Source organism: Armigeres subalbatus, chromosome 2 (assembly GCF_024139115.2).
Source record: "Armigeres subalbatus isolate Guangzhou_Male chromosome 2, GZ_Asu_2, whole genome shotgun sequence".
Taxonomy (NCBI): Eukaryota; Metazoa; Arthropoda; class Insecta; order Diptera; family Culicidae; genus Armigeres; species Armigeres subalbatus.
The window spans coordinates 211,396,500-211,423,538 of NC_085140.1; the positions used below are offsets into that span (position 1 = coordinate 211,396,500).

General features: G+C 39.5%; 2 protein-coding genes across 5 annotated transcripts in view; one reads left to right on the plus strand and one right to left on the minus strand.

The window, feature by feature from the left end:
• The window catches only part of LOC134211585 (GDNF-inducible zinc finger protein 1), a 28,535-nt gene extending 18,586 nt beyond the window's left edge, over positions 1–9,949 (plus strand). For all 4 annotated transcript variants that reach the window (XM_062688594.1, XM_062688593.1, XM_062688595.1 and 1 more), the window contains exons 6-7: positions 9,113–9,389; positions 9,470–9,949. In XM_062688594.1, the coding sequence (XP_062544578.1) occupies positions 9,113–9,389; positions 9,470–9,606 (414 nt within the window). In that variant the 3' untranslated portion in view covers positions 9,607–9,949. The remainder of the gene's footprint in view (positions 1–9,112; positions 9,390–9,469) is intronic.
• Positions 9,950–10,029: 80 nt separating this feature from the next.
• Positions 10,030–26,916, minus strand: LOC134211589 (pyrimidodiazepine synthase-like). Its single transcript, XM_062688600.1, has 5 exons — positions 26,766–26,916; positions 26,653–26,707; positions 17,739–18,331; positions 17,560–17,681; positions 10,030–10,213 (listed from the first exon to the last, which is right to left on the minus strand). The coding sequence occupies exons 2-5, from the start codon at positions 26,678–26,680 to the stop codon at positions 10,171–10,173; spliced, it is 786 nt and encodes a 261-aa protein (XP_062544584.1). The 5' UTR covers positions 26,681–26,707; positions 26,766–26,916; the 3' UTR covers positions 10,030–10,170.
• Positions 26,917–27,039: the final 123 nt, after the last annotated feature.

A 27,039-nucleotide genomic window follows, 5' to 3' on the forward strand; every position in this document is an offset into this window, starting at 1 on the left:
CTTCTCCTGATTCGCTCTGAGGAGCATTCCATCCCTGCCCCATGCATGGCGGCATCACAGACAGACGATCCAAAGCTACCACCAGACAAAGGTAAGGTATGGATGGAGACCAGTTTACCCCACACAGACGAATAAGATCTATTCACAGGATTCCCTGAACAACAAACACAAAAAGAATACGCTCAACGCAAAAGACGCGAAAACAATGAGCAACAAGACAAACAAAGCAAACTACAAAAAACAACAAAAACACAATACAATACAAGATCACAAGACCAAAATCAAGATAAACACACAAATGAACAAACAACAAACACTAACCAAAATAACACAAAAGACAAAAAAACAACTATCTGAGAAATGAAAATAAAGAAAAACAAATTAACTGGATCCAAAATAAGCAACATGATGTACTATTCATTGAACCAATTTCAACCAAAGAAGGAGAAAAACTGCTGGAACCTATGGAAGTAGGAAAATTCCTCCATGACATAGGACTTGACCAGTTCATTGAACTCAAACGAGCTGGTCAGTATAGGTACAAACTCATTTACAAAACACCAAAAGACACAGAAAAAATTCTTAACTCGACACAAACCCTCAAGAACAACAACTACAAAGCATTCATTCCAAGAATGTTGCTTGAGACGACAGGAATACTCAAAAACATACCAATCTCACTCACAGAAAAGACATCTTCCAGAACACAATTTCCGACAAAAAAATCACTCGAATAGAAAGAATAAAAAGACGCAAAGACCCACGAGACCCACAATCGAACCTTATCGACACACGATTCATTAAAATTACGTTTGAAGGACCGGAACTACCGCGAATGATATCTATCTACGGAGTTCACGAGAAACCGGAAAATTACGTTTATCCAGTAAGAATTTGCACTTCATGCTGGAGGTTAGGACACAAAAGCATAGCTTGTAAAAGCAAAAAAAAACTGCATAACATGCGGACAATATATCACAGAAGAACACACTCAATGTGAGGAAAACAGCAAAAAAACATGCAGGAACTGTGGTGGAAACCATCTACCCACAAATAGAGACTGCCCGGAACGTGTCAGACTAGAACATATAAATGTAGCTATGACCAGGCCTGGGATTTGTCACCTTCATACAGAAAAACCATGCGACAAAACCAAAGAGAAAACAGTCACCTCAAACTGGACAACAAAACCTAACCAACGTAGCTCGATACAGCGTACTACTGGTCCCTCGCTCCGACAAGACATTTTGAATCTTGTCACATACTTATTTTGTTACGATATAGTTGTCGTGTGACGCTCTCCATCACGACTAAGGTTTTGCACAACCAGACGGATTAGAATAGTTGTCATGGTTATTGACAAAAAAGTTCGTCATGTCATCTTCGAATTTTGTCGCGACAAAAATTGTTGTCGTTGTCAGCAAAATGTTGTCATTATGAATTGATGACAAAATGTGGGGAAACCACTGAAATGGTGTGGTTTTGGGTTTAGCCGTTGAAGCCGGCTAATATGTACGGCATAATAATAATGTGTCGAATTTTGGTGATTTTAGTCCAGCTCCTCCTGTTTAACCAAAATCCGTCATTTAATTACATATCTAAAATGTATGTTTAAAAATCACAATGGTTTGTAATGATCTATATCCAGAAATCTTTTAAGCGGGCCATTAACACTCGAGCACACAAGCTGTTGTATTTTGAACAACATAAACCAAAAAACATACCACGCTGTACATAGCATGAACAAGCCCGCATGAGCGTTTCATGACAGTACACTTATCACGTAAGCACTTATGGGGGGAGTACTATCATTTTCTTACTCTCCATATAAATAAAAAATAATGTGTGAGAAAAAAATTTTACATGGGGAGGGGGTTTCGAAAAAAAACACAGAAAAATGCAGCGTAATAAGTGTACGGCACCACAACAGTAAATGTGTCGAATGTTCCTTAATTGCCCCTAATGTAGGATATTCGCTCAAATAAAAATCCGTATTTCTCTTATACATAAAATATTGCAGTCAAATAAACGTCTATCAGGCAATTGCTACAAACGGTGTACCGGTCAGAATCCACTGAAGTAGATATTTACGCGGACGATTGTACTGCGTAAGTCAAAACCGCGTAAATCACAAAAACCGCGTAAAAACGACTTTATCAAAAATCGCTGTTTCGTTGGCTCCGATTTTTTTTTTTCAAAACCACGTGAACAAAATCGGTTAAAAAATCGTATTAATCCAAAACCCGCTTGAAAAGCACGAAAACTCAATAAACCGCGTGAAAAGCGAGCAAACTTGCGTTGCATTAAGGCTCAGTTATTCGACACTGGGGGATCTTTCTCTATGCAAGAGACACTTGTTTTTTTTTTGTTTATATATTAGGCCGTTACAAATATTTAATATACTTTTTGTCCTACTGGTCTCCGAAAGGTCAAGGGGGGGGGATAATAAAAAATAAATATTAAAATAAAAAAAAACTTCTCGGACTTCTCTTAAAGAATGTTTTGAAAATCCCCAAAATTATCCGAATTTTATTTTGTTGCCCCGTCAAAATATTATTTTTTTGCTTGTCATAAGACGAGTTAATACCATCCCATTGAAATTATTTTTTTGGCAAAAAAATCCGAGGGGGGAGACAAAATAGATTTTAAATATTTGTATCGGCCTTATTATGTACGTAACAACGCAAAAATTGAATAAAATTTCTTACTTCTAAGCAGAAAATCTGTCAAAGAAAAAAGAAATAATAAATCATAAAGTGCCCTTTTCGGTATGATAGGTTTCAAATTTGTCCGCTGCTATTGCTCCTCCACGCAGATGGACAAATAGAAGATGCGACATAACTTACTTTCGGGACCAATGTTGTGTCGTGCACAGAGTCGAAACTGTATGCGTTGTCACACTTTTGTCGCAGATGTGTGCTCTAACAAGACATACAACAAAAGCAAATTGTCGCGGTTGGAAAAAGTTGTCATCTGGTCGTGGGGGTCCAGTCGTGCGACGGAAAACTGGAAGTTGACAAGTTTTTTTTGACTGACCATGTTTTTATGTATCTTGTCAGGTGTCACTGACAAACGCGACAATTCCCAGGCCTGGCTATGACTGTCAATAAAATGACATTTCAGGAAGCAGAACACCTTTATCCAAAACCCACCATAAAAACATCCAACAAATTTGCCCTGTTAGAGTCTACTGCTGAATTCCCTCATTTGGAACAGCCAAGTACGACGAACACCAAGTTCCGACAGGTAAACCTCCCAACAACAACAAAAGTTGACTACAAAACAATAATACAGAATATGAATAAAGACGAAACACAAAAGAAAACTAAGACAAGACCTGAAATACAGAACACATTCCCGACAGTCGAGACGTATCCCGAAAAAGTACAGGTAATTAGTAATAATCCACACAAAGTTACAGAATCGGAGAGACTACAAACAGAACAAGGAAACATGACAAAACAACTACAACATCTTTGAAAAAAATACCGAAAAAACGACTGATAACAATATTGAATCAGACGTTTTGCTAATTGAAATAGCTTCAATGTTACAAAATTTAATACAAAAGACAAAATCTCACACTAAAAAATGATAATCATTTTTGAGATACATTCAATTCTTTTTTGAATGATTTAAATATATCCCAAATAAACATACATAGTATAAGACCACTAACTAAAAGAGAAACATTAAAAACTTATATTAAAACAAAAAACATACATATATTTCTAATCCAAGAAACTTGGCTAAAGCCAGATGAGAAATATAAATTTCTCAATTACAATTTTATTAAAACCTGCAGACCTGACGGTTACGGGGGCACAGGAATCCTAATACACCCAACACTCATATACGAAGAAATAAACCTTACAGACATAGACTTAGAACTAACAGCAGTTAAAATTAGAAACTTAAAACATCCAATAATATTCATTTCACTTTATATACCTCCCGACACGCCACTATATGAAATAAAAGACCCGCTAGAAAAACTATTCACCTACATGACAAACAGCACAATACCAATATTTTTGGGAGGCGATTTTAACGCCCACCACCCAATATGGTACAATGGTTCAGATAAAAAGGATAGAAGAGGTGAGCTGATTAGCGAATTATTCGAAAACAATGACATAGTAATCCTAAACACAGGAGTAGCAACCAGATGGGAAGACCTCAATTGCAACCCATCAGCAGTAGATTTAACGATCACCACACCAAACATTGGGCCACTAGTAAACTGGGAAGTAAGCACAGAAGATCTAGGATCAGACCACAAATTGATAGAATGTAATATCTCTTTATTCAATAAATTTAACAATGAAACACCCAGAACGATCATAAGCAAAACACTAGCTATTGAAAACTTGAATCAGATAGACCCAACATCAATCAACAACACAGACGATCTCAACGAAAAAGTCAATCGAGCACTGAATAAGGCAACTTATACAATATATCCAAACAGTAAGAAACAGATTAAACCATACTGGAACGAAAACATCAAAAAGCTCTACGAAATCAAAAACAAAAAACACATACAATTCAGAAATAATCTGACACTGGAGAATAAACATGAATTAAAAAAAGCTGAGAGAAACTTCAAAAAATCGTTGAAACAAGAAGTAATAGGTTATAGGAACAAAAAATTAGACGATATTAATGAACAAACAAAAGTAAACGAAATGTGGAAAATAGTCCGTTGTGTCAGTGGAAACTTTAGGCAAAAAGAAAACTCTGAAATAATAAACAATAAAGATCTGGCTATTAAATTCATTCAACTAAACTTCAAAGAAGATTTAACAACAAACAATACACTGACACAGACGAATTACGATGTCGAAGAAGAAAACTATGTAGCACCTCTAAACATTGAAAACATGATAAAAACTATAAAAGATAAGAAAGACACATCAGCGGCCGGACAAAATGGACTATCTTACTATTTCCTTAAAAACATCAATTTCAATCTATTAATTAAAATACTTGATTTTACAAATCAAGTATGGCTAGACGAGAAAATACCCGAAGAATGGCTAATAATTAAAATAATCCCTATTCTAAAACCAGGTAAGGACAAATTAAAAGAATCGTCCTATAGACCAATAGCTCTAATTAATATAAATTTAAAAAATAATAAACAGTGAAATTAAGAAGAGGTTAAATCTATTCATAGAACAACATCAATTAATACCCAATTTATCGTACGGATTTAAGGAAAGATACTCAGCAATCAATTGTGTAAACCACATAAACTCGATAGTAACGGAAGCCAAAAGACAGAAACAAATAGCTGCAACAATATTTTTGGATCTGACAAAAGCTTTTGATTCGGTCGATCTAAGTATACTATTCAAACAGTTAGACACACTTTGAATTCCTAAAAAAATTACAAATTGGCTAAATCTATACCTGAGCAACAGGAAAATAATCATTCAAACTTCACAAGGAGAAATAACACAAAATACGAATCAAGGACTACCTCAAGGGTGCCCATTATCACCAATACTATTTAATTTATACACTAGATCTTTACACGAAAATACGACAGAAAAAACTATTTTTATTCAATTCGCTGATGATTTCTCTATAACTATTCTAGGTGAATCATTAGAAGAACTAGAATTAACATCGAATATAGTTCTTAATAAAATCAAAGACCAATTAGCGTCGCTTAAAATAAATATTAATCCTGATAAATCAGCGATAATACTATTCAATGCTAAACCTGACGATAAGATAAAAGTAAATATTAACAATATTGAAATAGAACAAAAAGAACTACATAAGTACCTAGGTTATATACTAGATAATAAACTCGCACATAAAGTTCATATCAACTATACAAATAATAAAATTAAAAAAGGCTAAACGTAATGAAAATGATTTGTCGCAAAAATGATGGTGCACATCCAAAAACAGCACTGAAAATCAACAAAGCAATAATTAGATCGCAACTAGACTATGGACTGACACTATATGGAGGAACAGCTAAGACAAATCTAATAAAACTTAATTCTTCCTTCAATTCTTCACTTAGAACATGTTTAAGGTTACTAAAATCAACACCAATCAATGTACTATATTCAGAGGCCGGTGAAATCCCGATACATCAACGAGCCAAGTGGCTAGCTAAAAAAGAAGCAATCAAAACCTTTTCGGACAACAAGCCAATAACTCAAATAGCAACAAAATTCCTTGAAATCAACAACTTACCTAAACACACTACTTAATCATAATGACTCAAAACTCCTTAAAACCATGCAATGATAAAGATTACAAACTTAATGAAATAATACACTGTGAAATACCTAATATCAACACAAACAATATGAACAATAAAACAATTAAGAAACTAACAATTATTCATTTAATAGACAAATACATAGAGTTTGAAAAAATATATACGGACGGATCGAAAACATCTGATGCTTGCGGCATTGGGATCTGGTGCGAACAAAATAATGAAAAAATTAAGATTAAGGTAAACAATGCAATGTCTATTATGAATGTAGAATTAATGGCAATCGATACTGCAATCGATTTAATAGAAACTAAGGAAAAGGAAAAGTTTTTAATATGTTCAGACTCCAAATCAGCCTTAATTAGCATCAAAAATAAAAATATAAGAGATAATTTCATAATATCAAACATTATTCACAAACTTAACAAAACAAATAAAACAATACACTTACAGTGGGTACCGGGACACAAAGGTATACTGGGTAATGAATACGCAGATAAACTTTCCAAAGAAGGCTGTACTTGCGAACAAATGATATACACGAAAATTCCTCTGAATGACACATTAAACTTAGCCAAACAAGAAGCATTAGAAAATTGGTTACAAGAATACACCACAATTTCAACCGAAAAAGGTATCAAACACTACAATCTATTACCAAAACCAACCCTCAAACCATGGTTTGACAAACTTGATTTAAAGCTTTCAGATATAGTAACCATAGGAAGACTCAGATCATATCATACATTAACCAAAGAAAAACTATACATGTGGAAATTATCAAACGATGACAAATGTGATAGTTGCGGGGTAAAAGAGGACTCCACCCATCTCTTACTACAATGTACCAAATTTTCACAATCAAGAACAAAATACAAAATACTAACAGAACACACGAACATAGATAGCCTACTTAGCCATGCGAGTACTAAAGAATACCGAGAGATATCTAACTTTGTAAAATCTAATCATATCATACTTTGAAACTGATGCGTTGAATGATATTTTACTTAATAAATAAATTAAAAATAAATCACTGACTACATAAGATCAGTGCCATTGATTAATTAATCGAGAGAAGAAAAACAATAAAGAAAGACCGCGTTCGATTCATAAACTAACGGACGATATTGATGCCCTAAATACGCTTCACGACTTGACAAACCTTGGCAGTATAGACTGGAAACGTCAGTCTCGCCACCCCGAGGAAGAAAGAAGAAGAAAACAGCAACATTGTTATCGCGCTACCACCTGTCAGCTGCGCTACTGTTTTAGCAGCGCGTTCAGTAGCGACCGGTCAAATAATAGTGCTGTCCAATGGGCAGCTCGAAGTTGTTCCCGTCCTGCTCTTTCTTTTTGTCAACAAATAAGCATGAGCAGGACAGGGAGAAACTTCGAGCTACTTCAAGCTCTCATTGGACAGCATTACCCTATAACATTTTAGTTTTATGCTGGTTTTATAACACTCTTGAAGAGTAAATTATGGTTTTCAAGAGCGTTATAAAACTTAAAATGTTACTTGGGTAGTGCTGTCCAATGAGCAGCTCGAAGTAGCTCGAAGTTGTTCTTGTCCTGCTCGTTATTTTTTTGTCAACAAATGGGCATGGGCAGGACAGGAAGAAACTTCGAGCTACTTCAAGCTCTAATTGGACAGCACTAATGGTACTGCTTTGAGTAGTTCCGCTTTTGGCAGAGAAGAAAAGAGACGGCAATACAATTTCACTCAGTCACTGAGCAGATGAAAGTTAGCGTGAATGGTTGCTACACCGTCGGCTGAGTCAATTAAATTATTATATAGTAATAAACCGATTTTATCACCCCCTGTAAATTTTGGGGTGATAAAAAGAGAATGTGACAAAATCGATTTTTTTTTTAAATTTATTTTACAAATATGAGTCAGTTTATGCATTGGAAAGCTAAAATACGTCAACGGTACCCGTTATTTCTTGTAGAAAAGGCTTAACAAATCCTTAACAGGTACTCAGAAATGATTCATAAGAAATCACAGGTGGTGAATGTTAGGTATTTCATGAAAATCATTGTTGTTTGCGAAATTGTTTACAAAAATAAAAAGAACGAGAAAGTTTTTTGGGTGAACAAATGGTCTATAACTAATGTGACCAGCAAGCGTCCTGCGAAACGCGGGATGCCTATTGGGATTGCATCACTAGCTTGAAAAAGGATCCTCCAAAAGTGCATTTCGCAAAGATATTGGCCAAAAAAATGGAATTTTTTTTGTAAAGCTGTTCGAATTGTAATAAATTTGTAAAACGAAGTTGAAAAATGCAGCGTCTGGTCTGGTCACATTATCTATAACTAATGTAACCAGCAAGCGTCCTGCGAAACGCGGGACGTCTATCTGGATTGCGTCAAAGACTTGAAAATGGATCCTTCAAAAATGCATTTCGCATAGATTTTCGCCAAAAAACATTTGGAAAAATATTTGTAAGGCTGTATGAATTGTAATAAATTAGTAAAACGAAGTTGAAAAATGCAGCGTCCCGCAAAACGCGGGACGTCTGGTCACATTATCTATAACAGTAGCTTGAAAAGGTAATGCATGAAATCCAAGATTCCCAGGAAGTTTTGAGGAGTCTGGAACATTGTAAATTCAAAGGGAAATGATTTTAAGCATTTTTAATATTGAATAGATATATTTACTTTTATTTACTCTTGGGACATTGTTCAAAACAGTTTGGACGGCACAGGACATAAAAACATACATATCTTTCAATATATTTTTTGTTTAGTTTTGACAATCTAATTAACAACATAAATCAGTGCACTGGATGTACGTAAAAAAAAGTCGACCTGATAGTGTTGCACTCAGTTCTGCATATTTTTATCATTCATTCTATATTCCAGGACAATGACTCGGATGCCACGGCAGCTTTGAAATGTGATTTGTGTGCCATGTATTTTGTGACTCCAGCCGAATGGGTACGGCACGTTCAAAGCACTCACACCGAAACGGAGCTAGCAATTTCCAACAACAGCAGTTTGACACGAAGATGCTTCAAATCAACCACTTCCGATCCACAGTCTCTATCGGCGGCTCAACAACAGGAAAAATCTTGTTCCGTTTGCAAAAAAAGCTTCCCCTCCTATGCCAGCATGCTCATTCACAAACGAACGCACACAGGTCTGGTTGTAGTTGTGTTCTTTTTTCTCTTCCTAATAGGCCATCTACATTAAGCAATAACAGCTCAATCTTATTTTCAGGAGAACGTCCTTTCTATTGCGACATTTGCAACAAAGGGTTCAACGTGAAGTCCAATCTTTTACGACACATGCGAACGTTGCATAACCAACACGGCAGCCAGTCTCCTGTATCAGGCGATAGTCACGGATCGGACTAGGATTAGAAGCACATTCAAAATGCAGACCGAATGCACTTCATTTTACACTACTCAGTCTTCTCTACAGCCGGTTGATACCGGTCGTCATTGTACGCTAAAGCGCTTTTATGTATTTATATCTTAGACGTAAGTCAGTCATCTCAATAATTTCTAATTTCATTGGGGAAAATGTCTAGCGAGTTCCCAAAAAAATCACACTTTGTATAGCATATAGAACGTAATGATCCGTTCCAAAATTGGGAGTGATGAGAGAAAGAACATTTTGGGTTCTTTTCTTTCAAATTAATCTTAGTGAGGCTGATTTTCTTATCAGAGAGAACTAAATACAACTTTTTATTTATCATCCATCGCGTTTATAGCTAAGTAGTTGAATGTCCGAAATCCGACATCATTCGAAACTTTTTTCAGTTGGGAGTGACGTGAGTACCTACATTTGAGTTGCTAGGTATTGGTAAATGTGTTTAAAACTTCAGTTCATTACATTGAATTGTTGATACGATGCACATTATTTACGAGCATTGTTCCATTTGACAAACCAGCTAGTCTTCTGTTACTATTGGTTTTTTATCGCAGATAATTCAATAAACGAGGCTTTTTGGCGTTATTCCTGGAAAAAATAAGTGTGTGTACTACAGCAATATTTTAAATCATATCTAATCGTAATAAAATGTTTATGAACGCATTTCGTGATAAATGAAAATTAATTAATGTCATTAAAAATAATGCTTTTCCAGGCATTTAGTATTATTCAGTTTGGAAATCAAATATTTTTTTAAATGAACAAATCGCAAAGCAAGATTTTTTAAAAAAAATTTCTGAGAGAGTTCAAATTTTGTATGTTATATACACACACAATTTGAGCGAGGTAGGTTTTTGATGTTTTCTATTTCTTCATCTCTGTCGGTATATTCCCATACGCCCTTTTTTTTGGCTTGCATAGGACTTGATCTTTATTCTGCTCAATGTTTTTATTTCCTTGGCATTGAGGATCAGATCTTTGAACCATCGATGTTTGAGAGGTATAGTTGAATTTTTGTGTTTCGTAGTCCTTTCTCACAGCTTATCTCATCAAGTTGGCGTTTGAAGTTTTCCTACGACTCCTCCGAGAACAGCATTACATCGCCAAGCGTTACAAGTTGTAGGGTATCCAATCATGGATTGAACCAAATGGCAGGCACCAGATGAGCCGTCAGAACAAAGTTCATTTATTTCATTAGAGAGACATGTTACAACTGCGACCTCTAGTTCACATGGAATCTTATTCCTTATCTTTTCAAAACCATCATGGGTTCACATATTTATGCTAAGTTTCATTGAAAAAAAACTTAATAATTAGGGGAACGGTTCGGCACTTAATCCCATAGCTCCTATTTCCATGCCATCAAAAACAACCAATGAAAAGAAATTTGGTTTGTTTTTTATTTTTGTGATTTTTTTCACCAGTGAGCACGCGTGTTAGCAAAAAGAAGCGTCGAGATTGGTGCTGTATTTCCTTTTTTTTTTCATATTTCTCGTCCAGTGTTGTCTTTCTTATCGCTTGTTCGATTCACCTTTAAAGAGTTCTTGGCCTTAGTTCCCAGGATATATTCTTTGGTTTTGGGTGGATATGCATCAAAACATCCATGTGTCTGTCTGTAGTGAAAGTACACTGAGGATACTGGTCGTAAGAACATCATACGTTTCTCCTATGAAATTTCACCACAAGAAATTGTAATGATTTTCATACGATTCTCTTATGGAATGCATTTCATACGACAATCTTATGAAATATTTCCAGTTTGTTAAAAAAAAGTGTAACCCGCGTTCGAACCATGGACGTCGTGATTAGGAGGCGTGCGTTCACACCACACGCCCATCGACGCTTCGAGAAATTGTTTTGTTGGATACCCAATAAAAAGTTAGAATTGATCGAAAAAGGATCCTACAATTTTCATAGTTCAATTCGTATGAAACATTCTCATAAGTTTGGTCGTATGAAAATCTTACGGCCAGTATCCTCAGTGTATGATTCGTTGGATTCTTCGTTTTCTACTGCACGATGTACGAGCTTCGTCAGTTGATTCAGGTTGAAAGTGGTTCTGACTTCTGGTAATCTCTCGCTTTGCTAGGTGTTCAATCCTCACATGCATTGAGGTTTGTCCAGTCTCGGATAGTATCACGTGGATGGTGATATTTCGGGTTCGAGTTACTCCGTCATCCTGATAGGAAATGTTTTGATTTTCTTTGTGCAGACGTCCTCAATATGCTTCCTATACCTTTTTATTTTCTGTCCAAATTGTATGCCAGGTGTTGGTGCGTTTTCTGTATTGGAATTATTTGGCCTTTCATTCTACCTTAAAAACGTCTGTGTTTTATCTCGTAAAGAATAGGACTGCACCCTTCATTAGTATCGCCATGAATCCCATGTTTTCTAGTTTCGCAGTTAAACTGCTAATTATCTGCCTGCTCAAGTGTTTTTCCACTAATTATCCACGCAAAATCATCAGCAAACTGTTACTGCCCTTCTACGCAAAATTGTCCCATTTTTGTTTTTGGAGATTTCAAGTTTTTATCACAGACCGGTATATTCTCGTGCTTATTTTCTGAAAGCATAAAAAAATACCGAACTTTGTTTGAAAAATTAGTCGGATTTCCGTCAATCCCCAGTAAGCGAAGTGTCTATTCCTTTTAGGATGTTCCGAACTTCTTTGGGGGTGTGTTTTCGTCAATTTTCTTCATGAACTCTTTGATATAGGCCCTTCCCAACAAACATGGGAAGCTAATAAAGGGCTTATTTCGCCAAAAATTGGCGTCTTCAGCTAAAAAACTAGTTTGTACAATGATATGGAAATGCTAATTTCATCTTCCAAACTTGGACGTACATGTTCATGATAGAACTAGAGGCGAAAGTATAGAATTGATAGTTCCGTCATATTAGAAATTCGGAGACAGTACTCGTCGATAGAAAATCCTTCCGCACGCGATGGCATATGAGCAAGTCAAACCACCTTCCTTTTGCCAGTGAAGATATATCAGCTTCCACACTGATATTCTTCCCTCCCCCTTCATACGGGAGCTTGGCAGAAGGAAGGTCGTGTGATATGTGCCATCACAAATATTGCCCTCCGCTCGCTTTCAAATCGACTTCTATAAAAACATTCTTCATGCCTGCCGTATCCTAACGGAACTATCAATTCTATACTTTCGCCTCTAATTCTATCATGAACATGTACGTCCAAGTTTGGAAGATGATATTAGCATTTCCATATCATTGTAAATCGTTGACCTTCACGTAGAAGTAACACACACGAAATCATTAATTTAGTGTAGTTTGTACAGCTAAAATTGTTTGTTGAGTTCTAGCATTTCGAAACTCTTTTTTGAAGACATCTGCAGCTCCAAGTATGTTCGTTCCGATTTGTTGCGATTGTAATTTTTTAGTGCCTCCCTTTCAGACTTGTAGAGTTCTGAAATGGTTTCAGTCTTCCATTTTTTGAGATATTTTCATTTCCTGGTTTTCGCCACGTATTAAAAGCTTCTTCTATCACAGTTTCTGCATTTCCTCCACTGCCGTCATACGCATATTTGTCCCATGTTTGCTGGGATTCCCTATATACATGGGACAGTTATGCGTATAACGGTAGTCCAGGTCTTAAAACTATTGGGATCTCATTTTGTTCAGGAGGCCAATTGCTCTGTCTTAATTTACTTCCTTTCAGGTCTGCCGAGTGACTGTGATATTAACTCCAATTCCTATCCGGATTGACAGATGTGCTCTACCGAACTCCTCATCAATCACCTTGCACCTTGTCGCGATTTCTGGATCCATTGTTGGACTTCTATCGTTTAAAAGGTTCATTTTGGAATCTGCTGTTAGTTGGCGACCCAGGACGGGTTGGTTCGATGTGGAGTGTCAGAGAGTGACAGACGAGAAGCCGACGTTGCCAGAAGCCGGATGTTGGTATTGGGTAACCGATCGAATAGAGATCGGTAGGAGGAAGCCGAAGAGCAGCCGAAAAACGAACCCACCGCAGGAAGAAGAAAGAGTATGATGAACAAGTGATTAGCGAGGCGCAGGAAAAAATGGAGCAGAATGATATGCGGAGGTTTTATGAGACTGTCAATGGCGTGCGGAAAAAGACAGCGCCATCTCCCGTCATGTGCAACGACCAAGAAGAGAATTTACTGACAGATAAAACCGAAGTGGCTGCCAGGTGGAAACAACACTTCGACACTTTGTTGATTAGAGGAAGTGGACAGAATAAATATTAGCGACGACGGACAAGCTGTGGAGTCGCCTACATTAGATGAGGTTTGAAAAGCTATTAAAGAGCTGAAAAACAATAAGGCTGCGGGGAAGGACCAGCTCCCGGCTGAATTTCTCAAACCTGGCAGTGAGCAGCTTTAAGAAGTTCTGCATCATATTATGTCGAAAATATAGGAATACGAGGAAAAGCCTGCTAGCTGGTTGGACGGCCTCATTCCCCCTCTCTTTAAGAAAAGACACAGACTGGAGTGCGCCAATTACCGAGGGATAACCCTCCTTAATTCGACGTACAAAATTATGTCCTGTATTCTGTTTTACAGATTGAGACCGCTCGGAGAGTCCTTCGTCGGCGAATACCAAGCAGGTTTTCGTGAGGGCCGATCAACGACGGATCAAATGTTTATCCTGAGACAAATGCTTGATAAATTCCAGGAGTACAACTTGCAGACACATCATCTGTTTATTGATTTCAAGACGGCGAACGATTTAGTGAAACGGAATGAATTATGGCAAATTATGCTTGAAAATGGGTTTCCGGCGAAACTGATACGGCTGATTCGTATAACGTTGGACGGATCGAAATCAAGTGTAAGGGTTGCGGATGAAATATTGACGTCATTTGTTACCTTAGATGGATTAAAGTAAGGTGATGCACTCTTGAATCTACTGTTCAATATTACGCTCGAAGGAGCGATTAGGAGAGCTGGTGTGCAAAGAAGCGGTACCATTATCACAAGATCGCATATGCTCCTGGGATTTGCGGACGATATCGATATTATCGGAATTGATCGCCGTGTCGTGGAAGAGGCTCTTGCGCTTTTTAAGAGAGACCAGCGAAACGAAGTACATGATCGCTGGCAATCAACGTGGGTTCATTAGTGGTGGTGGTAGTGAAATGGTGCTGGATGGTGAAAAATATTAAGTGGTAGAAGAATTAGTGTATCTTGGAACATAAGTGACGTGCGATAATGAAAAGGCGTATTGCAGCTGCAAATAAAGCTTATTACGGATTTCGTAACCAGCTTAAGTCCCGTAATCTGCAAACGAAGACAAAATTCGCGCTGTATACTACTCTGATTCTTCCGGTGGCTTTATACGGCCATGAAACATGGACGTTAAAGGAGGCTGATCGGAGAGCTTTCAGAGTGTTTGAGCGTAAGGTGCTGCGGACAATACTCGACAGTAAACAGGAGAACGTTATCAGGCGGCGTCGCATGAATCACGAGTTTTACCAGGTGTATACTGCCGTGAATCGCATACCTGTCCCATCTTTGCTGGGTTTCCTATTCATATGGGACAAATATGCGATTCACGGCAGTATAAAGGGCTGGATATTATTAAGCTTATACAACACGGCCGACTACTGTGGGCTGGACACGTTGTTCGTATGTCGGAAGAACGTCAAGCAAAGATAATATTTAGTAGAGAACCCGGAAGAGGCCGCAGGCTTCGTGGAAGGCCGCGTACACGATGGATGAAGAGGACCTGAGGGCGCTCAATGTTCAGGGCGACTGGAAGCGATTGGCCCAGAATCGAGTCCAGTGGAGAAGAATACTCCATTCGGCGTAGGTTCATCGAAGAGCTGTAGCCCATCAAGTATCAAGTAAGTAAGTCAGTTGGTTAACCAGTTTCCCTCTCATACACTTTGTGTAATTCGGGTTCCAGGTGTTGTGGTATGCGTTGAGGTATGTACCGAGTACTACTTCTCCTTCCAGTTGTTCCTACCACCGAAAGAGTTGATTTAGATCCTCTATAGCTTGGTTAATTGGGCTGAGATTAGGTTCACATGATCGCTTCCATTGGTGATATTTAATTCCGACGGCTTTAAGAATAGTTAAATTCGGCATTCTAATATTTTTAAACCCCATTTCTTGTTAAATCAATATCTCCACTCTTCCGGATCCCGCTCGAAGTTTTTATTCTGAAATGCTAATCTTTTTTAAGCCAGATTTCCCGGAGCAAAGCGATGGTGATGTTGTTCGGCATTAGTTGTCAGGAGGTCTTAGAGGATTACTGCTTCGTTATGTCGGAAGATTACCGCTTCATTCGTTATTCCTATTTTCTTATACTATTCTTTCCTCTTGTTCTGGGTTCTTGAGCTGTTGATTATCTCGTGGATTTTCACTGCATACGTTTGGCGATTTCATTCCCACTAGTGATTTTAACCAAGCCTTCAACATCAACTGTTTGAATGGGTCCTACCGCAATCTTGCCAGTACCGTTTCTACTGAAATTACATCGAATCCCTGATTTACGTTGCCAGTTGATAAGTGTAGTCGTTTTTGCTGCTACCCTGCGTCTTTATTTTTACTTGTCTGCCACTTTTCGCTTCTCTTCTTGAGCCCTGTACTCTAGCTTCATTCAGCTCAACTAACTCGATTTCGAAGATGCTCAACTTCGGAAACTGCGCTTCCGCTTCGGCGTATGTAGCTTTCCTGTCCTCATTGTGCTCCCGGCGTTTATGCTCCTTGCACATTTAGGATGTTTTTCCGAACATTTATCACATCTGATCTTCCCTCTGCAAACCTAATGCGTGCGGCCAAACCTCAAGCGCTTTTGATACTGCTTTCCCTGAAAAACGTACTACTCGACCTTCAGTGTGCAGTCATATAGAGTCCGGAATCCTTTCTCCTTTCATCATTACCGTTGGAACTAGTTGCAGAACTTGCTGTAATGTTTTTCTTGATTTCTTCCGCGACGTAATCTTTAGGAACTTTTATAAAGAAGCAAATGATTGATTGTGACGCTGATCCAGTTGCAAACAACCACATGTTGTGATTTTCGAACTGGATTTTTTTTAGCTGTAGGTGTGACTTCTTGCGTTTCAGTAGAATTTGAAACCTCAGTCTACTAAATTTGCGATGTTCTTTTGCTCTCCAGCGCCAGGATTTTTCCGATCACTACCGATGTATTTTTTTCAAAATGGCTGTGTCTCCCTTGGCACAACGCCAAGCCGCACGGTCTACTACGTCAAATGTCCAGATAAGTAGCTGAAATACATCAAACCTGTTTATATTCAAAATCCAAATTTTGACCATTTTTCAAATTTATTAGATTTTTTAAAATTCTGCATAGAAAGTGCAGTTTACTTTCTTTACTTCAAAGTTCATTATCTCAGTATCGAAAGAACATAAATTACTGCCAAGAAAGTACTGGCAGCATATTTGCGTGCCAAATTGTATGTTGTCTTAACATCGAATGAGTGTTTTTTAGCAACTGATTAAGGCTGAAAAGTATTCTAATCCGTTTCATCTGTTGGGTATCATAAGAAGCAATATGTACTTATTCGATTCGATTCGATTTTTTTTTCCAGTTCGAGCTCTTTCATAATTCATTACCGACTCCTTACAATTGTGTATGATGGACTGTTGTAATCAGAACTAAATTGTCCTGATCATATTTCACTCATTCCCTGTCTTTCATATTGTTAACTAAAGCGACTGTTCCGTCCTAACTCAGTTTGTGTATTTGTAAGTAATGAATGAATATGATAAAAATTGTGCTGGTTTTTGGAATTAAAACAGCACCAGTTAGTATTTCCACATAATGCTTTATTCTTAGAAATTCAGCATATTTATTGTTAGTGCAGGTTTTACCTTTACATCATGTTCCGAGTTATTGTAGTAGGGAACACGGACGATACACTTCGCAAATACAAGTAACACGCCACGACTAAATGTTCCTGCTTAAATGATTTAAATGCTTACAATAGAATATCGTAGTTATTTTCGCCAGCTTTCCTGCTCTGCAAGAACTTGGTGTGGTTCTCCGTTGAAAGGAATGATTTTCGCACGGCATCATCTTTTTCCATCAGATCACGCCATTGCAACTAGAAAAAGCCAATGATATGATAAACATGAACCTCTTCCTATTGCACCATACTCACCAATTTTCCAAATCTCTGTTTATCGAGTTCATATTTGTCTCCTAGTGCAAATTTAAGTAAATCTACGCGCTCGCACCACGGCCAGATCATGTAGTCCAACATACCCGGCTGAGTGCCACCGTAGTACGGAGTTCCACGATTCTTCAGTTCTGTTTCGAAAATATCTAAACCCGTACCGAATTCCGTAATAGCTCCCGGAGGAATGCCGTCACTTGCGAACAGAATTCTGTAGTACGGCGAGATTACTGCGCCGTTGAAGCGTTCAATCAGTATACGGTCTTGCGCCTTCTTGAACGGATCGCTGGGATAAAGCTTCCGTTGTCTCTCGGAGTAGGCTTCCTCGATGAAGTCGGCCACGACCAATGATTCGTAAAGCGTGATGTTATCCTTTCCGGGAACTTCCAAAGCCGGAACCTTGCCCAGAGGGTTTTTGTCGAAGTACCATTCCGGCTTCTCGCTAAGGTTGATATTGATTGTGTGATAGGGCACGTTCTTCGCATCCAGTATCAGGTGGACTCGTTGGGCATACGGACAGAAGCGCATCGAGTACAGGCGGAGCTTTCCGTCCTTGCCCAGTACCGGCGGGGTGGAGCCTGCAATGAAAGGTTTTGCATTTAAATTAATAATACGTTCGGCTGCAGCACTGTGGTATAGATTTTTTTTTAGATATTCGATGAAACTTGTTTGATTTCGATTTGAACCCTGTTTATAGTGCTTGATGGGAATGTGTTTGAAGTAGTTAAAGAATTAGTTTACCTGTTAACCATTTGGCTTTTTCAGGGCGAAACAATTATGTATACATTGAAAGATAGTCGATGGAATTGCTTTTTTTCTCCATTTCAATATGCTCATGAAATGAGTTCTGTGTAGCGTTATTTACTATTTTAATGGACTTTCCCAACATGGACCTTCAAGTTTGAGGTATGTTAGATCATATCATGCGCATATCTACGTATGGTTGCTACTCCGTGATTGACCAAAATCACTAAAATTGCACAAATAATCAACTGAATGATTGTCTGGAGTTTTTTTAAGCATTCTCTGTGTGCATGTTTCAGTGACTTAAATATTCAAATAATCAATAAGGGTGCCGGCTACGTCCTTGTAGTTAGTTAGGGAAAGGGAAAGCATATTAGTAGGTGGTTTTTGCTGTTTGAAGATCTTCTTTACCTCTGTGTCTCCGCAGGACAGGATTATCAACTGAGGAGGACCGCGTTTTGGACGACCGAAACGACGCGCAACACCTAAAAGGTGGATCGATTAGGTTTAACACGATTTATGGATCCTCCGTAGATTTCGTTGTTGGAGAAGTACTATTTTGGACCGAACGGAATAGGCAAAATGAGAGATCCTCTGCGTACTGCACAAAACTGGATCTTAATCAACAAAAGCCCTGAAATACATGCAAGCAGAGATGCATTTTGAACACGAGAACGCGTGTTCGTGTTCAAAATGTTTTGAACACAGCACACTGTTCAAGAGCACTGACCTAACATAGCAACTTGTATCCTAGGAAAACAAATTCAAGAGATGCCATCATTTTTCGTCTAGTAATGGAACACGTGGGCATCTAACGGATAGAAATCAACCATGCTCGTATGTTTTTGCATAGTTCCAAACCTAGGGAACCTTCGCTACCATGCTCGCTCTTGGCTCATGTTTTGTTCATAATGCATCTCTGCACACAAGTGTTCAGAATAATAGTAGTGAAGTTGAAGTTGATTTTAAGAGTAAATTTCTTGTTTCGACAAACAGTTGGTTCTTGCCGAAGAAAAGTTTTTGGCTTTGGTAAATTTATCAATCCTATACTTTCTACTGAGGATCACTAACTCAGTTTCTCAACTTGACCAACGATTGTTTTGTACGAATGGACATACGACCGAAAATTGCCGAATAGGTTATTTGGCCAAAAATGTCGTTTGGCAGAAAGGGTTATTCGGCTGAAAATGTATTTTGGTCGAAATGGACATATGGCCGAATTGATAATTTGGCCGAGACATTCGTTTGGCAGAAATTGTCGCCATTGTTATATCAAATGGCTTCTTTATTATCAAACTAAGGCCGGAGTGGCCTGTGCTGCACATAAAAGTCTTCTCCATTCAGCTGCACTTCGCCAACCACGCAGTCTGCGGAGGGTCCGCAAATCGTCCTCCACCTGATCGATCCACCTTGCCCGCTGTGCACCTCGTCTTCTTGTTCCCGTCGGATCGTTGTCGAGAACCATTTCCACCGGATTACTGTCCGACATTCTGGCTACGTTCCCGACTCACACCGCAGTCTTCCGATTTACGCAATGTGAATGATGAATGGTTCTCCCAACAGCTGATGCAACTCGTGGTTCAATCGCCTCCTCCACGTACCGTCCGCCATCTGCAGTGCACCATAGATGATACGCAACACTTTCCTTTCAAAAACTCCCAGTGCGCGTTGGTCCTCCACGAGCATCGTCCAGGTCTCGTGTCCGTAGAGAACTACCGGTCTTATAAGCGTTTTGTAGATAGTCAGTTTAGTACGGCGGCGAACTCTATTCGATAGGAGCGTCTTGCGGGGTCCAAAGTACGTACGATTTCCAGCCACTATGCGCCTCCGAATTTCTCTGCTGGTATCGTTATCGGCGGTCACCAGTGAGCCCAAGTACACGAATTCTTCAACCACCTCGATTTCGTCACCACCGATAGTAACTCGTGGTGGGTGGCTTACATTGCCCTCCCTTGAGCCTCTTCCTATCATGTACTTCGTCTTCGACGTGTTGATGAGTAGTCCAATACGTTTAGCTTCACTTTTCAGTCTGATGTAGGCTTCCTCCATCCTCTCAAAGTTACGTGCCATGATATCAATGTCGTCGGCGAAACCAAATAACTGGACGGACTTCGTGAAAATCGTACCACTCGTGTCAATCCCTGCCCTTCGTATTACTCCCTCCAAAGCGATGTTGAATAGCAGACACGAGAGACCATCACCTTGCCGTAACCCTCTACGCGTTTAGAAGGGACTCGAGAATGCCCCTGAAACTCGAACTACGCACATCACCCGATCCAACGTCGCCTTGATCAACCGTATCAGTTTATCCGGAAATCCGTTTTCGTGAATTAGCTGCCATAGCTGGTCCCGATCGATTGTATCATATGCGGCTTTGAAGTCGATGAATAGATTATGTGTGGGCACGTTGTATTCGCGGCATTTCTACAATACCTGACGTATGGCGAACACCTGGTCTGTAATAGAGCTTTCACCCATAAATCCCGCCTGGTACTGCCCCACGAACTCTCTTGCAATTGGTGTTAGTCGGCGGCATAAAATATGGGAAAGTACCTTGTAGGCAGCGTTCAGCAATGTGATTGCGCGGTAGTTGCTACAATCCAGCTTATCGCCCTTTTTGTAGATGGGACACACGACACCTTCCATCCACTCCTGCGGCAGAATCTCATCCTCCCAAACCTTGGTAATCACCCAGTGCAGCGCTCTAGCCAGTGCCTCACCACCGTGTTTAAACAGCTCTCCTGGTAGTTGGTCAACTCCAGGGGCTTTGTTGTTTTTCAGCCGGCCGATCTCCTCCTGGATTTCCTGAAGATTCGGGGCCGGAAGTCGCATGTCCTGCGCGCGTGCTCCTATGTTCATTACCATACCGCCACCGTTGTCTGCCATATCGCCGTTCAGGTGCTCTTCGTAGTGCTGCCGCCACCTTTGGATCACCTCACGCTCGTTTATAAGAAGGTTCCCGTTTATGTCCTTACACATATCGGGCTGTGGCACGTGGCCCTTACGTGAACGGTTCAATTTCTCAAACTTTCGTGCGTTATTAGCGCGGTACAGTTCCTCCGTCTCTTCACGGTCTCGATCTTCCTGCTGGCGCTTTTTCCTCCGGAAAATCGAGTTTTGTCTGTTTTGCGCCCGTTTGTATCGTACCTCGTTCGCCCTCGTGCGGTGTTGCAGCAATCTCGCCCATGCTGCATTCTTCTCCTCAACTAACTGCTCACATTCACCGTCATACCACTCGTTTCTCTGATCCGGAGCCACCGTGCCTAGTGCAGCGGTTGCGGTGCTTCGAATGGCGGATCGAATATCTCTCCAGCCATCTTCAAGGGATGCTGCGCCTAGCTGCTCTTCCGTTGGGAGTGCCACTTCCAGCTGCTGCGTGTAGTCTTGGGCTAGTCTACCGTCTTGCAGCCGCCCAATGTTTAGCCGCGGCGGACGACTCCGACGCGTGTTGATCACCGTCGAGAGTTTTGAGCGCAGACATACTGCAACGAGGTAGTGGTCGGATTCAATATTCGCACTGCGGTATTAAGTGCGTACGTTCGTGATGTCGGAGAAGAATTTACCGTCGATTAGAACGTGGTCGATTTGGTTTTCCGTTACCTGATTAGGTGATTTCCATGTGGCCTTGTGGAGGAAGAAAGTGCTTCGGACTACCATCGGACTACCATTCCGCGGGAGGCTGCAAAGTTCATGCATCGTCGGCCGTTGTCGTTCGATACGGTATGCAGACTATCCGGTCCGATGACCGGTCTATACATTTCCTCCCTTCCTAGCGTTCATGTCACCGATGACGATTTTGACTTCCCGCAGTTGGCTGCCACCCAATCACGCGTCGGCGCATCTTTCCCAGCACTATGAAGCCGGTTCCCAGCTCGTTGGTGGTGCCACAGCTTTGGTAGAAGGTAGCCGCTCGATGCCCGCTTTTCCACACTTTCTGTCCTGTCCAGCAGATTTCCTGCAGCACTACGACATCGAAGTTGCGGGGATGTAATTCATCGTAGATTATCCTGTCGCAACCTGCGAAGCCTAGCGACTTGCAGTTCCATGTTCCAAGCTTCCAATCGTGATCCTTTATTCGTCGCCTAGGTCGTTGCCGATTGTATCGAGTCGTATTATCTTCTATGTCGTTCGTAATAGTTGTTTTAAAAGGCGGCTTATTGGGCCTGCGCAAACCTCCTGTCTCGTCGGAGGGCCGTCGTGTCAGGGCTGTATAGCGTCCCACCTAACACCAGGACTTGGGCTTGTGCGCTTTGAGCGGCACACGGTCGCTTTGGCGGAGCCTACTTGCGGATTCATGCAGCTTTTTATAGATGTTTAGCAGGGCCCACTGTCAAACCCCACCACATCCTAGGCAGGCGCCACAACTCGCAGATGGCCTGGGGAGGGATCGTCAAGCCCTTGGACATAGTCCCTGCTGCCCCTTATTCTTACTGGCATTACACCCCAGTGGGACATTACTGCAGCGCATCTTACCGTCACGAAAAAGGCCAAATGACAAATTACGAGCTGATTTGCTTTTTTTAAATGGTTTGTTACACGAGATTAGAAATTTAATACAGACATTTCTCCTAGCGTATGAGCGAGTATATAGTTTTCTGATGGATGTTCGTGGGCTGTGTTTTTCCAACGCAGATAAATACTAGTAAGAATCCGCTGATAACAAACTATTTTATCAGTACGGGATGTTACATAGCAGCAACTTCAATGATACAAATTCGGAGATACAGTTTGAGGTCGTCTGCGTAGCAAAGCCGTGGTCCCTTGATTGTCAGAATGTCGTTGAAATAGATCAGAAAAATCAGTGGTCCCAGGTGACTACCATGAGAAATGCCTGAGGTAAAATGGCAAAATGGTTCGACTGATGATCTCCAATAACCATGGTAAGGCTGAGACCGTTTAAATACGATTGAAACCATCGCAAGAGAGAACCATTGATTCCGAGGCGATCCAGTTTAGCAATAGCTATGCGGTGATTCAATTTGTCAAAGGCTGCTGTTAGGTCGGTATAGATAACGTCCGTTTGACTGCGATCCACCATGTTGCTGTTGATGTAGGAGGTAAGGCACAAAAGATTTGTGGCAGTGGAACGTCCGGGCATAAATCCATGTTGGTCGTCACTAATGTATGGTTTACAATGGGCGAGTAGAGGTTCCTAGTAGAGGCTGTTGATGTAGGAGGTCACTGGGCGAGCAATAATATACTTACCTCGACCTGTTTTCCACTAGAACAAAAATATAGATGCCACAAAATTTGAAATATGGACCGCGGTAGCCTCCCAGACCATTTTAGGAGCTGGAGTGCGTTGCATAGAAGTAGGCTTCTCCGGTTTTCCGTTTGCGGCGCAGACGATGCATGCTTTGACCCAATTTTCTATATCGCTTGGCATGCCAGGCCACCATACCCGTTCGCGCTCCTCATGTGGTTAAATACAATGCCATCTGTATCTCACACAACCCTTTCTCGTTTTGAACATGGACAACAAAAAGAAATTCCTTCAAAATTCCCAAAAAAAAACTCTAGTTGAAATTCCGAATTGTTTACGCGAAATCAGTGCAAATTCCGAAGAATTTCCTATGAAACTTCCTTGGAATTCTTCTTGAGAATGTCGAAGAACAGTACTGAGGTTTTCAATTTCATTGAGAGAGGTCACGCAATATTTACATTTTATTCTCTCCTGCTTTCATAGAAAACATAAACAACAGCGTATCAAACTATTGTAAACAAGCTGTTTCTTCTTCAATAATGTTGCTTCTAACTCGAAAATCAAAAACAATACAATCATTTTATCGACAGCCATCATTATTTGCACAGATCTATTAAAACTATTTAGAAATTTAGATTTTAAAACAAAGCAACATGCCCATCATGACTGCTTGTAATGTGACAGGTGACCGGGAGACGGCTACATTTGCATTTGGTCTCTTGAAAATGAAAATGCAACTGTTTTCGCTTTCACATGACAGTCACGAAAACTACCAGTACTGCCGAAGAATTCCTTCTGAAAGTTCCAGGGAGTTTCCCGTGAAAGCTCCTAAGGGTGCCTAAGAGTTCCCCGCAGACATTCCGAAGAGTATTTCTCAGGAAATTTCAATTAATTTTCCGTGGTAAATCCAAAAATCAAAATTAATGTTTTTAGAAAGCTTGTCAAGAATTTCCTGAGGTTGTTCAAATTTTTTGGGCGAAATTCAAAAGATTCTCCCGTTAATGTTTTGAAAACATCCCGATAAACATTTTGAAATGCCCAGATTAATCCACACTGTGACGATGCCTTTCTCGATTCAATTATTTTGTCCCACCTTAATATGATACAATTCATAAATAAATGCCTACATTACGGCTCTTGCAAGCACGGTAAGGCGAATCAACCAACCAACCATTTTCTTCATAACTTTTGAACGCAATGACCAATCGTGATTATATTCAATACATAGTGATCAACTAGGGTTTGCGCTTCGTCGAATGCAACTTGTTGCGAGAAAATCGGTTAAGAATTATTTTATGAAGAAGTAGCTCAAGTTTTTTTCGGTTTTCGTGTGCACACACATACACATGGACAGACAGACATTTGTTCGGCTCGACGAGCTGAGTTGATTGGTATACAACATCATGGGTCTTCGAGAGCTCTTTCCTTTTGTCTTTCTTTGTTGTGCGAGAAAGGCAAAGATCTTAAGACGATTTTCGGACAGGCACAAGATCTGTCCTTAGTATAAGAGCTCCCTCCTTGAAAAAATCCATACATTGTGCGTTATTTTATTATTCACCTAAGTATGCACAATTTTAGTTAATCTCAAGAAAAAAATACTTAATTCTGGATCCCTTAAGTATTTTGATTGCAATGTGCGCGAATACTAAAGGTTGTCGACGGGAACAGGGGGCGCTGCTCAAATGGTACTGTAGTACCCTATCGTTAAATTATGTAACATTTCTTTAAATATGCAGAAAATATGTCAATACGTTATACAAATGACGTGGGAAAATATAGATATCTCGTATCAATTTTCATAGCAAAACAATAATATAAGGCCTGTCTAGAAAAGATAACATTGATAAGCATGACTTTGGAAAGGCCAATGCATTCCGCTAAGTCTACCTCATTACTGCTTCGTCATTCAAAGAAATGTCTCACATGCTCTGTTAGACTGGTGAAATAATCAATATTACACATTTTTTTGATAATATGATCCTGATTATGCAGTATTTATTGTTAAATGCATTGTTAAAAACCGGAGTTTTGTTAAATATGTAACACCAAGAGCAAATAAAAAAATGTTTTGCTCAAATTTAGCATAATTCTGTCAAAAACAAATTTGATGGTGGAGGGGGGCATAATTATAATGGGATATTATATAACAACTTCAACACGTATAAACAAATATTGAGAATTTTCCGGATTATTTTTATGAACAAAGTTCCTGAGGATTTTTTGCTACATTATTCTAGTAAATTATTCACTAGTATCGATCGACAGTTATAAAAATGGTTGTCTATAATCCAAGTATTGACGTGTCCATTGATGACGATGTTTGAAAACTCTACATTACTATGTTACCTAACATATTGAATTCAGAGAACAATCAAAATGTCGTTAGAAGTAAAACGCCAACCATATACATATACAATATTACATATTCCGGTAAATACATAAATTTAATTTGCGATAACTATATCAAATGGATTTGTTGGAGAAAAAATCTGTTTTGTAGCCCAAATGCATTAGATGTTGTACTTCATAAGGCGAGGAATTCAAAATTTTGAAACATTACAATTAAAATCAATAAACTTGTAATTACCTACAGTATATAAGAATTTTGAGCTAAATCCAATTTTAGTTAGAATATAAATGTTTGTCATAGATTGACCTAATCGGTATTCAAAAATGAAAGCAAACCCTCTGTACCAACAAATGTGTGCCAGTCTAGCGTTCTGCATCAGACAGTCGACAATATGAGGTAAGCGATAAAACATCGCTGTTCCACTGATGACATCACCGATGCTAAAATTATTCTCCATCTTAATTTCTGACTTTTTTACATCGGTTAAATCCGACCGAATTCACATTCCTGCCCCGAAAATAATCACGCGCAACATGCAAACATTCCATGAAAAATCAATACTTCCTGGAGGTGAACTGTTTTGTTTGATGTCAATCTCTTACCTTTGGCCAAATGCTTTCCGCTGCTCATTTTGGGAATGGCTCAATAGTTACTGGTCTGAAAGTACTCACTGATCAATATATTGATAAGTTGAAGTGCGATATAAAGATATTACCTGATCCGCATGCAATCGCTTCTGGAGTTCAATCACTGCAAACCTTTATGAGGCAGTTTGTGGCCTCTATGACCGTTGTGCAGCTACGTATAAACACGACTGATAGATGAATGTTTCCGACTGGATTGCAAACCGGTTACTGAAAGCAGTGGTTACTAAACTGTGTTTGTCAAACGGATTCGTGTCGGGTCTTCAAGAATTAAAAAAATAATGAATAACGTATTCCTTCAAAAATTCATACATTATATAGATCAAGGGTGACTTACGGTAAAGT

Bases quoted from the DNA above. Each gene is read 5' to 3' on its own strand.
- LOC134211589 (XM_062688600.1), bottom strand. From the start codon at position 26,680: ATGAGCAGCGGAAAGCATTTGGCCAAAG. The intron at 17,682-17,738 runs GTGAGTATGGTG...GGCTTTTTCTAG, and splicing joins AACAGAGATTTGGAAAATTG to TTGCAATGGCGTGATCTGAT. The intron at 10,214-17,559 runs GTAAGCATTTAA...TATTTTTTCCAG, and splicing joins AATAACTACGATATTCTATT to GAATAACGCCAAAAAGCCTC.